At 46.9% G+C, this 15,411-nt stretch overlaps 1 protein-coding gene across 2 annotated transcripts in view; it reads left to right on the forward strand.

The window, feature by feature from the left end:
* The first annotated feature begins 1,344 nt into the window (after positions 1 to 1,344).
* The window catches only part of PADI4 (peptidyl arginine deiminase 4), a 46,645-nt gene continuing 32,578 nt past the window's right edge, over positions 1,345 to 15,411 (forward strand). The window contains exons 1-3 of one of the 2 annotated variants that reach the window (XM_032300575.1): positions 1,370 to 1,459; positions 3,448 to 3,502; positions 14,042 to 14,222. In XM_032300575.1, the coding sequence (XP_032156466.1) occupies positions 14,187 to 14,222 (36 nt within the window). In that variant the 5' untranslated portion in view covers positions 1,370 to 1,459; positions 3,448 to 3,502; positions 14,042 to 14,186. Of the gene's footprint in view, positions 1,460 to 3,447; positions 3,503 to 14,041; positions 14,223 to 15,411 lie in introns of both variants that reach the window. The other variant, XM_032300574.1, reaches the window with a different exon arrangement.

Raw genomic sequence — 15,411 nt, forward strand, 5'->3', positions numbered from 1 at the left:
GAGTCTCTGTGGCCTCATCTACACATGGGCATTATGATAGGACCCACCCCATGGGGATGTTGACATGAGGGAGGATTTGAACTGAAGTCTACCTGACCCCAGGGCCTGGCTCTCAATTAATGAGGCAAATTATTTGCTTCAAAGCCAAAGCAAGCAAACAAAAGTGAATGCAGAATCTCCAACCCACCAAACGCTCGATGCTCATGCCAGACCCCCATGCATGTGCAATCTTAGTGCTCCTTGTTGGGACCTTCCACCATCCCCCCAATCGCCCCATTCGCAGGCAGAGCCTGGCACCAACGGTCCAGGTGCAACCATAGCTCTGTGGCCACATGGGCGTCCCCCTGGCAGGGTGGCTCACACCTGCACTATGTGATCTGACGCCCAGAGACCCTGGCAGGAGGCAGGTATCCTGGAGAATGCAGAGAACATCAGCTTCCACGCCAGGAAGCTCATCTCCTCTCAGCTCTGCCACATGCTAGCTCTGGCACCTTGGGCAAGAACTAGTCACTCTTACTCTCTGAGCCTCAGTTTTCCCTCTGTGAAATGGGTTGCAATAATAAACCATACATACCCTGTAATGTAGTGAGATGTCGCTGTGATACAGTCTGAAAAGCATGTGTCATGTAGACAGGCGGCTAATGAATCTCACATTCTGGAACTGGACACCTTTGGTTCCAGTGCTGGCTCTACCACTCTCGCGCTGTGTAAGCGCTCTGCACCTCCATTTCCTCCTCTGTAAAATGGGTATAACAATGGCACCAACATCAGAGGGCTGCTGTGAGGGTGGAATAAGAAGATAATGGTACTACCTAGTTCACAGGTTTGTCGTAATGAGCTATTCCATGTGAAGTGCAGGAAAACATGCCTGGTGTAAAGAAACACCAAGGAGGTGAGCTGTCATGTGGTGGCCCAGGTGGAGGGACCTGTCCCAAGACTGGCTGGTCTTTGAACATGTAGCCTGGCCTGTGGCCTCTTACCTAAGATCTCCCTGCTTTTCTCCCCTTCTCTCTGATTCCCCTGTTTGACATAGGTGAGTGTTCAGGGTCTCCAGGTAAGGGCGGGGCTATGGGCTCAAGGACTGGGACCCAGTCCCTCAGCCCCACTCTCCACCCCAGCCTTTCTGAGCCATCCATCCTTCCCAGGAAACTGACAAAGCCAGCCTGCCACTGTACCAGTATATCTGGAGGTCCAAGGGGCAGCCCCAGGGCAGAGGTGATTTTGAGAGCCCACGTCCCCGAGCTGAGAGGGGAGGGGTTGAGCCTCTGGGCCACAGACCGCGGGTGCTGACTCATGGCCTCTGATGGGCAGTATAAAGGAACCAGACCAGGGGCTTCCTACAGCCAGAGGGAAGAGCTAGCCAGACAATGGCCCAGAGGACATTGATCCGTGTGTCCCCAGAGCAGCCCACCCATGCCGTGTGTGTGCTGGGCATCGTGACTCAGCTTGACGTCTGCAGGTGAGAGGGGGACCTTCTGGGGTTTGGGGGGCAGGTCAGGAGATGCTGGATGAGCAAGTTCTGCTGACGCAGGAGCATGTGTTTGGCTCAGGCTCCAGCCTCTGCAGCCACTGCCAGAGGAGCAGCTGGAAAGATAAGACCCCAGCAGCCCTGGGAAGTGCCAGACTCACGGCAGTGGGCTCTTTGCCATGTAAAAGTGCAAATTCCGCAGGACCACACCACAGATAAATTATTATGGGGCAAATCAGGCTGTCCGCCTTCCTGTCTTCGAGGCAACAGAAGTTTAGAGAGAGTCTGTAACTTGCTCAAGGTCACACGGCAAGTGTACCTGGAAGTCAGGCTAGGCCCTGGGCCTCCTGGTTCACAGCACAGTTTGTTACCCCACGCCTCTTAGCCAACCCTCCCTCAGTGGGTGCATAATAGCGTGGGTGGGGGTGGTGAAACGGGGCTCTAGCATGGCAGAGACTGAAGCAGGAAGCCTGGCCCTGCTGCTGGCTAGCAGGGAGGCCCTGGGCAACTGAGCCTTAGTTTCCTCATCTGTGAAATGAGGATAATACTCATGTCAGGGGGTGGTTATAGGAATTCAATGTAAAACAATGTGCAAATGTTGGCTGAGTACTCAGCACGCTGTTGGGCCCATCCGTGGTAGTTTCTATTCACTCATTTAACAATCCTGTGTCCCATGCCCACTGTAGGGCTGTGGGACCTTGGGGGTGTCACTCAACCTCTCTAAGCCTCTGTGGCCTCATCTACACATGGGCATTATGATAGGACCCACCCCATGGGGATGTTGACAGGAGGGAGAATTTGAACGGAAGTCTGCCTGACCCCAGGGCCTGGCTCTCAATTAATGAGGCAAATTATTTGCTTCAAAGCCAAAGCAAGCAAACAAAAGTGAATGCAGAATCTCCAACCCACCAAACGCTCGATGCTCATGCCAGACCCCCATGCATGTGCAATCTTAGTGCTTCTTGTTGGGACCTGTGCACCACCCCCAATCGCCCCTGTGGCAGGGTCTGGGTTAAACAGGAGGGTTGAGGAATGCTGTCAGAGTAGGCGGGGCCTTTGCTCTCATTGCTGTGTCAGGAACAGGAGCGGTTGCCCCCCCCTTCCCCATTCCAGATGGAGCATCAGTGGCCCTAGAATGCTGCCCATAGGAGTGTCAGGGACATTTCCTTGCAAGTGTCACTTTCTACCTGAGCCCCAGCAGCCAGAGAACAGCAATAAATGTCAGGCGCCTCCCCCAGGGCCATAAGGGGGAGGCAGGAGATGAAGAGGTTGGGGAAAAGAGGAAAAAGAAAATCATCCGACATCATTCGAGGCACGTCCAACTCCTCTGAGAATGGGTGTGGAGGAAATGACAGAGGCTGGAGCTAGTCTAGGACCTCTCCCAGCATGCTAGCCCTGGCTACCCAGCATGGAGGAGTAATGCTCAAGGTCACAAGTGCTTCCTCTGGCCCTGGAGAGGTGGGCGGAGAGCTAGTCAGGATTGGGCAGAGAGGAAGGCACTGCCCATTTCACAGGTGCCTCAGAATCCTTTTTTTTTTGAGACGGAGTTTCCCTCTTGTTGCCCAGGCTGGAATGCAGTAGCGCGATCTCGGCTCACTGCAACTTCAGCCTCCCGGTTCAAGCAATTCTCCTGCCTCAGCCTCCCAAGTATCTGGGATTACAGGCACGTGCCACCACGCCCGGCTAATTTTGTATTTTTAGTAGAGACAGGGTTTCTCCATATTGGTCAGCCTGGTCTTGAGCTCCTGATCTCAAGTGATCCGTCTGCCACGTCCTCCCAAAGTGCTGGGATGACAGGCGTGAGCCACCGCTCCCGGCTGAAATCCTTCTCTTCTCCTCCTTCAGCCAGACAGTGAGCCCTGTCATTCTATCCCCTGAACATCTCATATCACAATGGCTAATATTTCCATCACACTTCCTATGTACAACTCACTTAATAGCCTTGGGAGGTAGGTAATATTGTTATTCCCATTTTACAGAAGAGGAAACTGAGGCTGCAAGAAGTTAAGTAACCCACCTCAAGCCACACAGCTAGTAAGTAGGGAAGCCAGGACTCGACCCAAGCAGCCTGACCCCGGGACCCTCCTCTCTCCCCTGGGTCCCGGTTCCAGCCCTTCCTGTCACTTCTTATCTGTTCTTAACATAGTCCCAGACAGTGCCTCCCTTCCTTCTCCTGAGCAGCCATCACCCTCTTCCCCGAACCATTTAGGTGGGAGGGCCATGCTCCCTCACCTCCACCTCACATATGCATACCTCCATACCTTTGCTAAGCAATTCTCCCTGTCCCCAAAGTCAGAGATCCCAGGGGTTAGAAAGACCCCTAGGTCATTGAGGCAGAGTAGATTGCAGAAGTGTGTGTGCCTATTCCAGAGCTCTGCTTATAAACACTGCGTGCGACTTTCATTCTGAGTCTGAAAAGTACTTTTCTTGCAAAATACGTTGACTACATTCAAGAAAAATTCAGTTGACCTGAGATGAATATTAAAACCTGTCAAGGGGGCCAGGTGTGATGGCTCACACCTGTAATCTCAGCACAAGGCCGGAGGATCACTTGAGGCCAGAAGTTCGAGACCAGCTTTGGCAACAAAGTGAGAACCTCCCGTCTCCACAGAAATACAACTAGCTGGGTATGGTGGTGCACAGCTGTAGTCCCAGCTACTCAGGAGGCAGAGGATAGCTTGAGCCCAGAAGATCGAGGTTGAGGCTGCAGTGAGTCATGATTATACCTCTGCACAACAACCCGAGTGACAGAGCAAGACCCTGGCTCAAACAAAAACAACTATCAAAGGCTTTCTGTGATGCTTGTGGCAGGGACCAGGGAGGCACCATGCCCCCAGCTATTATGTGCCAGGCCCTTTGTGTCCCTGATTTCTAATCCTCACTGAAAGTTAAATTACCATGCCCACTTAAAAATGAGTAAATTGAGGCTTCCAGAGGCAAAAACAGGCTGGGTGCAGTGACGCATGCCTATAATCCCAGGACTTTGGGAGGCCGAGGCGGGTGGATCACCTGAGGTCAGGAGTTCGAGACCAGCCAGGCTAACATGGTGAAACCCCATCTGTACTAAAAATACAAAAATGAATTAGTTGGGCATGGTGACGTGAGCCTGTAATCCCAGCTACTCAGGAGGCTGAGGCAGGAGAGTCACTTGAACCCAGGAGGTGGAGGTTGCGGTGAGTCAGGATCAGGCTACTACACTCTAGCCTGGGCAACAGAGCAAGATTCTGTCTAAAAAAAAAAAAAAAAGCAATAACCAAGAGGGAAAAACACCTACTCGAGTGTCTCATAAATTAAAGATGGCAAGCCTGGGCGCAGTGGCTCATGCCTGTAACCCAGCATTTTGAGAGGCCAAGATGGGCAGATCACTAGAGGCCAGAAATGTAAGACCAGCCTGTCCAACATGGGGAAACCCTGTCTCTACTAAAAATACAAAAAAATTAGATGGGAGTGGTGGCACACACCTGTAATCCCAGCTACTTGGGAGGCTGAGGCACAAGAGTCGCTTAAGCCTGAAAGGTAGAGGTTACACTGGGGCAAGATTGCACCACTGCACAACAGGGTGAGACTGTCTTAAAAAAAAAATATTAAAGGTGGCAAAGCCAGGACTGTCTGACCCTAAACCCACCCCGCTTCCCAGCACACACTGCCTCCAAATGCTGTAGAGTGGACACCCTGGGCACTGCTCCCTGGTGGGCAGAGCTCATTCAGCTTCCAAAAGATTTGGTAAAGGCCTAGAATAGGTGGGGGTCCAGGAGGTGCCAACTGCAAAGGGCAGTGGGCATTCTGAAGCTGCCATCCATGGTCTGTCTTCTTCCTCCCAGGGTCTCCTTGTGCTTGAACCCGGGAGGCGGAGGCTGCGATGAGCCTAGATCGTGCCACTGCCCTCCATCCTAGGTGCTATAGGAGACCCTGTTCTCCCTCTAGCAGGTTTGCATGACCTGGTTCTCAGCTTGACTTTTCCCTTTGGCTTAGTGAGTTTGGGGTCCTGAGATGTATTTTCCTTTGACAGCAGCGAGGACTGCATAAGCGTCCGTGTGTGAGGGCGGCAGATGCTGAGTGCTGCCCTAGTGGGGGTGGGTGCTCAGGACATGAGGGGTGCTGGAGTTGAAGGAACGGTGTCGCTGGCTGCGGCTGAAGCTCCCAGTGCTGGCTGTACGGAGGGTGTTGGAAATTACAAGATTCAGCTCTGGGTGGGTATTACCTTATGATAAACACACATGGGTCACATGCATGAGGACATGCACACGCCTGGTGTGAATCCCCAGATGTTTATGACAGTTCCTTGTTTAGGAGCTGAGAACATCTGGAACACAGCCAGAGGAAGTATGCACATCTTAGAGCCGAATCCCAGTGGCCTAGTTCCCAGCTGGCCCTTACCTTTCTGAGCCTCAGTTTCCCCATCTAGCAGAGAGAGAGGCTATAAAGGTGCCAGACCCACCTGTTTGTGCCCTTCTCCCTCCCCCATGGAAGAAGCCACACGGGACAGAGTGGGCTGAGGCAGACCCAGCCCCTCGTCCACCTGCTGTGTGCCCCTTGGCCTCCATCGTCCTTAGAGCCCCTTATTCATTTTTCCTGATGGACCAGACACATGGTGCGTTCCTCTCCTGTCCTCATCTTCTGACCACAGTGCCCAGGCAGCTGGGAGGCCTGGCTTATCACTGAGGCTTTGAGAGAATGAAGGAAAATGACAGCACGAGGATCCAAGAGAATGAGCCTCCGGGCTCTGTCCGAGAAACAAGAGCCTTGGTTAAGTTTCGTTTCGGCCAGGTAGGTGTATCGTAAATGGACGCACCTGAGCAGAAAGGCACCCGTGTCACCGGGGCATCTCCTGGCCAGGGATGGCCCCCTGTGCTGAGCTGTCTGCTGCTTCTTTTCTTAGTAGCAGTAGGTGTCCTATACTGAGCGGTTACCACGCCGGTCCCTCCAAACCTTTCGACCATGTACAAAATATATCAACACGATTCCATTTTACCGAAAAGGAAGCTGAGACCCAGGAAGGGTCAGTGGCTAGGCCAAGGTCACGGAGCCTGTCAGAAGCAGCCCAAGGTCATTGCCCCTCTCTCACTCCCTTCGAGGCTGCCCACTGCTCCTGGACTGGCCTGGGAGAGGTTTCCGTGGGCAGCTGAACTGGTCCACCCCAGTTTGTCTTCAGGAGAGTAATTGATCCCAAATTGCTCCGTGCCTGAGTGCAAAACCACAAGCACAATTTATTAGCTATTATTTTGTGGGGTCTTAGACCGTGTTTCATTGTTCACATTACTGAAAGGGCTGTTCTGAGCCTTCTTGAACGTGTCTCCTAGTGAACACATGAAGCAGATTCTCCAGAGTGTCTGCCTAGGAGTTGAATTGCTGGGTTTGCAGTTGACTAATATTTGATTTTACAAGATAATACCAAGTTGGGTTTTTTTGCAAAATGGTTAACTTCACACTCCTGTGAGCAGTGTGTTAGCATTTCTGTTGAATCGTATCATCTATAGCATTATTTTTCACCAACTGAATGGGTGTAAAACCCTATTTCTTTATGGTCTTGACATTTTCATTCTCTTACTTGTTAGTTAGGTCAAGTGCCTCTTCATGTTTTCATGTCGATTTGCCTAAGTTCTTTAAATAATCTGCATGCTAAGCCTTTGTCGGTTTTATGTGGGAATATGGTCTCCTTAGATTGTGCTTGTCTTTTCACTTTATATTGTCTTTTCATGAACAGAATTTGTTTTCTTTTTTAATTTTTAAATTATTTTTAACTTTTTAAAAAATAGAGACAGGGTCTCACTATGTTGTCCCAGCTGGTTTTGAACTCCTAGCTCAAGTGATCTTTCCACCTTGGCCTCCCAAAGCATTGGGATTACAGGCATGTAATGGCCTATTTATTTTTATCGAGTTGAATTTTTAAATCTTTTCCTTCATGTTTACTGATTTTGTGTCTTGTTTCAGAGAAAGCATACATATGTTATCCTGTATCTTCTTTTAGAGATTCAAAGTTCTGCCTTTCACATTTAAGCCTTTATCTGCCTCCAGCTGATTTTTGTGTATGGTGTGAGGCTGGGATCAATTTAATTATTGATCCAATTTAGTATTCTGTATATGAATGAACAATTGCTCCAGCAGCATTTATGATATAGTCTCTAGTACCTCCAGCCATCTGCAAGCCTATTTCTGTCATAGATCAAGTCATATCTCCTTTAAGTTTTATCCTTCTTTTGTTTTGGCCTGAGCCATTAAAACTTTGTCTTACGTTCCATGATTTTATAGGAAGTCTTATACCTGGTAGAGAAAGTGCCTCACCTTTTACTACTTTTCTTTACAAGTACTTTGACTATCTTAGTTCATGGATTTCTCATGTAGTTTTAAAAATCAACTTGTCAAGTTCCGTGAGAAACCTTAAAATTCCATTGAATGTATAAATCCATTTGAGAGAATTCATAACTTTATGGTAATAAGCCTTCCTAACCATATACATAGTATTTCTATTTATTTGGATCTTCTCTAATGGCTTTCAATAAGGTTTGAATATTTTCTTCATGAAAATCTTACACATCTTTTGCTAGATTTATCTTAGGTACTTCACAGTATTTTTTTCCTTTTGTAAATTATATCTGTTTTTAAAAATTGTTTTCTTCTTGAAGAATGGTTTGCTAGAAAAAAAAGAAAAATATTTGTTTCCTAGCTATTTATTGCTGGTGTATAGAAATGTAATTTATTTTTTCTTCTCTATTAGTCACTTTATTAAACTTTTGTCTTTTTATTTATTTTTAATTTTAAAAACATTCTAATTTACTCCTTTGGGGTTTGCAACAACTGTACTGTCTGTCAATATTGGCGGGTGTTTTTCTTCTCACTCTTTATATCTTCTACTTTACGTCTTTTTTCTTTTGCTGCGGTGGTTAGAATCACCCACACAACGTTGAAAAGATGTGAGGGTGGGTATCCTTACCACATTCCTGATTTTTTTTTTTGAAACAGTCTCACTCTCTTGCCCAGGCTTGAGTACAATGGCATAATCTTGGCTCACTGCAACTTTTGCCTCCCAGGTTCAAGTGATTCCCATGCCTTAGCCTCATAGCTGAGATTGCAGATGTGCACCACCATGTACAGTTAATTTTTTTATTTTTAGAAGAGACAGGGTTTCGTCATGTTGGCCAGACTGGTTTCGAACTCCCAACCTCAGATAATCCATCTGCTTCTGCCTCCTAAAGTGCTGGGATTACAAGCATGAGCCACCCCACCCAGTCCCATGTTTCTGATTTTAAGGGGAAGGTTTTCAGGATGCTCTCTGTGGGTGTTCTGTTTACCTTTTATCAACTATCCGCAGAAAAAAATCTGCTTTATCATTGCTTATGTTTCTTTTGCTTTCCTAATATTTTTTTCTCTTGATCAGTTTTTTTCTCTTGCCAGAGATTTGTCAGTTTTATTGGCCTAAGAACCAACTTTTGGCTTTATTGATTTGTTTTATTATTTCATAGATTTCTTCCAACTTTATTTTCTTCATTTTGGGAGGTTACATTTTCTTTTTCTATTAATTTTCAGCTTTTACTTTCTTTTTTAAAAAATATAAACATTTAAGGCATAAATGATCACTTTTACATTTCCCCAAAAGTTTTGAAAATAGTATTTGTTATTGCTCAGTTCTAAGTATTATTACTTAATTTCCGTTATTAATTGTCCTTTGACTTGTGAGTTATTGAGATGCCTGGTTTTAAATTTCCAAATGTATGGGGTTTTCAAAAACGTACTTTATGCTAGTGACTGCTAACTTAGTTACAGTATGATCAAAGAATATGCTACCCATATATTACCTATCATTTACTGTTTGTTGAAACTTGCTTTATGGCCAATTACATAGTCACTTTTTAAAATGACCCATGACCCCTGTGTGCTCTGCTTGGGAAAATGTCTATCTGCTAATTGTGGGATACACAAATCTGTATTATATCCACTAAATCAAGTTTGTTAATTGTGTTAGCAAAATCTGTATCATTACTAAATTTTTGTCCGCTTAATCTACTGTTAATTGAGAAAGAAGAGTTGACATCTTTAACTCTGATGGTGGTTTTGTCAACTTATTTTCCCTGTCAATGTATTTCTATCAATGTTTACCTTGTACGCTTTTTTTTTTTTTTTTTTTTTTTTGAGACACAGTCTCACTCTGTCACTCAGGCTGGGCTACAGTGGTGCAACCTCTGCCTCCCAGCCTCAAATGATCTTTCCACCTCTGCCTCCTGAGTAGCTGGGACTACAGGTGCATGCCACAATGCCTGGCTAATTCTTTTGTAGTTTTTGTAGAGATCGGGTTTTACCATATTGCCCAGGCTGGTCTTGAACTCCTGGGCTCAGGCGATCCACCCACCTCAACCTCCCAAAGTGTTGGTATTACAGGCATGAGCCACCATGCCCAGCCTTGCTTTATATATGTTGAGGCTGTTAATAGATGCATACAAGTTTAGAATATCTTCTAGGTAAGTTAAACCTTATATCATTAGGTTGTAATCTTCTCTATTGATAACAATGTGTTTTTGTCTAACAATTTATTCTTTTGATATTAATACATCCATCCCAGATCTCTTTGGGTTAGTATCTGCTTAATGGATCTTTTTTCCTTTTCAAAGAATTTTTGGCTGAGTACAGTGGCTCAAGCCTGTAATTCTAGCAATTTGGGAAGCTGAGGTGGGTGGATCATGAGGTCAGGAGTTCAAGACCAGCCTGGCCAACATGGTGAAACTCTGTCTACTAAAAATACAAAGATAAACTGGGCATGGTGGCGGGCACCTGTAATCCCAGTTACTCGGGAGGCTGAGGCAGGAGAATCATTTGAACTTGGGAGGCAGAGGTTACAGTGAACCAAGATTGCGCCATTGCACTCCAGCCTGGGTGACAGGGCAAGACTTTTTGGCAAAAAGGCCTCAAAAAAAAAAAAAAATTCAACTTGTCTGGATCTTTACATTTTAGATGTGTTTCTTGTAAACAATATATTACTGGATTTTATTTATTTAATCAAAACTCTCTTTTAGCTGGCAATACTAATCCTGTTATATTTATTTTGATTATTTACCGTTTTTTTTTTGAGATGGAATCTCGCTTTGTTACCCAGGCTGGAGTACAGTGACACGATCTCAGCTCACTGCAACCTCTGCCTCCCAGGTTCAAGCGATTCTCCTACCTCAGCCTCTTGAGTAGCTGAGATTACAAATCAAAATGCCCAGCTAGTTTTTTTTTTTTTTTTTTAGTGTGTTTTTTAGTAGAGGTAGGATTTTGCCATCTTGGCCGGGCTGGTCTCAAACTCCTGACCTCAAGTGATCCACCCACTTCAGCCTCCCAAAGTGCTGGGATCACGGGTGATTATTTACATGTTTGGATTTGTTCTTACCAATCTTTTATTTTTATTTGTCCAGTTTCTTCCTATGTGGACTTTTACTCTTTCCTTGCTTTTTTGGCATGCAGTTCTCGTATTCAATTTCTTATTATTGCATTTTTCCCATGTGTAGAAATTTTTAAATGCATTTCTATTCTTTTGGGGAATACCTTTATTTACTGTAGTTTTTAAACGCAGGTTTTCACTCTTGCCCAGGGTGGGGTACAGATGTTGTAGAGTGCACAGTCATGACCCACTGCAGCCTTGACCTCCTGGACCCAAACAATCTTCCTGCCTCAGCCTTTTGAGTATCTGAGACTACAGGCGCAGGCCACCATGCCCAGCCAATAGTTATATTTTTTGTAGAGACAGGATCTCCCTATGTTGCCCAGGGTGGTCTCAAACTCCTGGGTGCAAATGATCCTCCTGCCTTGGCCTCCCAAAGCACTGTGATTACAGGCATGAGCCACCAGGCCTGGCCAAATACCTTCAAAAGTATAGGCCAGGCACATAAACGTTTAGGCCAAGCACAGTGGCTCATGCCTGTAATCCCAGCACTTTGGAAGACTGAGGCAGGAAGATCACTTGAGGCCAGGAGTTTGAGATCAGCCTGGGTAACACAGTGAGACTCTGTCTCTACAAAAAAACTTTAAAAATTAGCCGGGTGTAGTAGCATGCACCTGTAGCCCCTGCTACTTGGGAGGCTGAGACAGGAGGATCACTTGAGCGTAGGAGGTCAAGACTAAAGTGAGCTGTGATCATGTTGCTGTACTACTGTACCCTGGGGGACAGAGGGACACCCTGTCTCTAAAAAGAAATAAGTAAGTTTAACTCTAAAAACTCTAGAGTTAAACAATATCTTAATTCCCCTTTTAATCACGGACCTCAGAATATGTCAACTCTCTCATCCTCCTGACAAACCATATTCTGCCTCTGTTTATCCCACAGGTTTTTCTTGTTGTTGTTTTTGAAACAGAGTCTCACTCTGTCACCCAGGCTGGAGTGCAGTGGCGCGATCTCGGTTCACTGCGACCTCCACCTCCCGGGTTCAAGCAATTCTCCTGCCTCAGCCTCCTGAGTAGCTGGGATGACAGGTGCCCACCATCACGTCCCAGCTAGTTTTTGCATTTTTAGTAAAGACAGGGTTTCACCATTTTTGCCAGGCTGGTCTTGATCTCCTGACTTCAGGTGATCTACCCACCTTGGCCTCCCAGAGTGCTGGGATTGCAGGCATGAGCCACCGCCCCCTGGCCTATCCCACCGTTTTTATGACTTTTTCATATACAATGTTGGTTTAGATTTACCAAAATATTTACCATTTTATTTGTTCACCATTCTTTCTTACACCTCAGATCGTTCTGTGGATCAGATATCTCCCTCCTAAACTATGCCTTCAGAAATTGTTGTGGTGAAAGTCTGATTTTAAATTATCAGTTTTTGTTCATCTGAAAATATCTTTATTAAGAGATTTTTTGGAGGAGTGCACAATTCTAGGTTAACAGTTACAGTTGACCCTTGAATAACTTTGGGGATAGGACTGCTGACCCCCCAATGTAGTTGAAAATCTATGTATAACTTCGACTCTCCAAAACTTAAGTAATAATAGACTACTGTTGATGGGAGGCTAACCAGTAACATAAACAGTTGATTAACAAATATTTTTCATGTTATATGTATCATATACTGTAGCCTTACAACGAAGTAAGCTAAAGAAAATTGTAAGGAAGAGAAAATATATTTACTGTTCATTAAGTAGAAATGGATCATGATAAAGGTCTTCAGCTCCGTCCTCAGGTTGGGGAGGCTGAGGAGAGGGGGTTTGTCTTGCTGTCTCAGCGGTGGCAGAGGAGGAAGAAAATCAGGTAGAAGTGGATTCACATGGCTCCAACCTGTGTTGTTCAAGGGTCAACCGTATTTTCCCAAAATGCTATAAAGATATGACACAACTGTTTTTTGGATGTCACCGTTGTTGACAAGTCTGCTTCCGATCGAATTATTTCCTTCTAGATAATCCGACTTTCCTTTCTGAATGCCTTTAAGATCCTCTCTTTGTCTTTGATGTTCTTCACTTTGACCACTGTGTATGTGTATGTGCATGTGTGTGTGTGTGCATGTGGAGAAGGCTTATCCTTGGAGATATGGGTTATTTCTCATGAGCTCAGCAATGCTTTAAAAAGTACATTTTACCCATAATCCAGTTGTTTCATAAGAGGAAGGTCCTTAAGAGTATCTGGTCCATCACAATTCCAGAAGCAGAAGTCACCATGCTGCTTTGTATGTGTGCAATTGTGTGTGTGCACAGTGGCGCGGTGGAAACCTCTGGGTGCACACATCCCTCCATGCCTACCTCAGTGTGTGTGTGAGCCTTTAGGGTGCACATCCGTCTGCTATTTTTCTAGTTCAAATGCCAGCCCTTCAGGTCAGGGGATTCGCTTTCCGTGTCTCTCATTCCCTCCTGACAACCTCACGGTACCTACTCCCCACGGTCAGAGTAAGCACTGGCTGCTGTCTGGTTTTTACACCTGTTGGGGAAGAGTGTATCAGTCAGGGTTCTCCAGAGGGACAGAATAATAGGGAGTGTGTGTGTGTGTGTGTGTGTGTGTGTGTGTGTGTGTGTGTGTGAGAGAGAGAGAGAGAGAGAGAGAGAGATTATTAGGGAGAACTGGCTCACACGATCATAAGGCAAAGTCCCACGATCTGCAAGCTGGGGAAGAGAGGAAATGGTAGCGGCTCAGTCTGAATTTGAAAGCCTCAAACCAAGAAAGCTGGCAGTGCAGCCTTCAGTCTGTGGCCAAAGGCCCGAGAGCCCCTGGCAAGCCACTGGCGCAAGTCCCAGAGGCCAGAGGCCAGAGAACCTGGAGTCTAGCGTCTAAGGCTGGGAGGAATGGGAGGAAGCATCCAGTACGGGAGAAAGAAGCAGCCAGACGTCCCAGCGAGCAAGGTGATCCCACTTTCTTCCACCTGCTTTTGCTGTAGTCATGCTGGCAGCCGACTGGACAGTGCCCACCCACACTGAGTGTGGGTCTTCCTCTCCCAGTCCACTGACTCAAAGGCCAACCTCCTCTGACAACACCCTCACAGATCACCCAGAAACAGTACTTTGCATCCTTCAGTCCAGTCAAGCTGACACCTAATATTAACCATCACAAGGAGAAGTGCTGGGAGAGCCATGGCGGGCCCAGCCCCTCCTCACCGCACCTCTGCCTCCCCGCCTGTCTCATCCACAGCTCTGCCCCTGAGGACTGCACGTCCTTTAGCATCGATGCCTCTCCAGGGGTGGTCGTGGATACTGCCCACAGTCCTCCCGCGAAGAAGATTCCCACAGGCTCCTCCAAATGGCCCCTGGACCCTGGGGTGGAGGTGACCCTGACGATGAAAGCAGCCAGTAATAGCACAGGTGACCAGAAGGTGAGTGTCACAGCTGTGGGGTGGCAGTGTGGAAGGACCTCACCAGGGCAGCCACTCACACTCTGTCCTGCTGTGATCCACAGCACCAACCTGCCAGAGCCTCTTTCCCTGTGGAAAAGCTCGTGATGGCTTCTTCCAGCCATAGTGTCCTAGGGGACAATAGTGTACAGCTGCCAGGGGTTCAGATTAAACTCTATTCAGCAAACCTTTAGTCAGTACCTAACATATGCCAGACACTGCTAGACACTGCCAGGCACTGGGAATACAGAAATGAATAAGACAGCTGAGGGTGCAGCCCTCATAGGGCTTAAAACCTATGAGTGGTGGCATCAGAGGACGTGCTGGTAAACAGGCAATTACAAATGGTGCCGAGTTCTATGGAGGCCACAGACAGGGAGCCCCATGGAATGCTGGTCTGTGCTCCCAGATCAATTTCCTGTTCTGCTATAGTAAATCACCATGGTGGCTGGGCATGGCGGCTCACGCCTGGAATCCCAGCACTTTTGGAGGCCAAGCGGGGTGGATTGCCTGAGGTCAGAAGTTTGAGACCAGCTTGGCCAACATGGAGAAACCCCGTCTCTACTAAAAATACAAAAATTAGCCAGGCGTAGTGGCGCACACCTGTAATCCCAGCTACTTGGGAGGCTGAGGCAGGAGAATTGCTTGAACCCGGGACCGGGAGGTTGCAGTGAGCCAAGATCGCACCACTGCACTCCTACCTGGGCAACAAGAATGAAACTCCATCTTAAAAATAAAATAAAATTTAGTGTGAATTCAAATGACCAGGGGATTTTTTAAAAGGCAGATGCCTGATGCTGGGGTCCAAGATTCTATATTTCTAACTCCTAGGACATGATAAAGCTTCTGATCCAGACTCTATTTTGAGGAGGAAAACTTAGATGCACACATACATGTATGTACACACACATGCACATGCAAAATAGTTAATGTCAGGCTGGCGCGGTGGTTCACGCCTGTAATCCCAACACTTTGGGAAGCCAAAGCAGGCGGATCACCTGAGGTCAGGAGTTTGAGACCAGCCCGGGCCAACATGGTAAAACCTGTCTCTACTAAAAATACAAAAGTTAGTTGGGCATGGCGTCAGGTGCCTGTAATGCCAGCTACTCCGAAGGCTGAGGCACGAGAATCGCTTGAACCCAGTAGGCAGAGGTTGCAGTGAGCCGAGATG

This window comes from Sapajus apella, unplaced genomic scaffold, assembly GCF_009761245.1.
Source record: "Sapajus apella isolate SASKATOON/1434 unplaced genomic scaffold, GSC_monkey_1.0 scaffold43, whole genome shotgun sequence".
Lineage (NCBI taxonomy): Eukaryota > Metazoa > Chordata > Mammalia > Primates > Cebidae > Sapajus > Sapajus apella.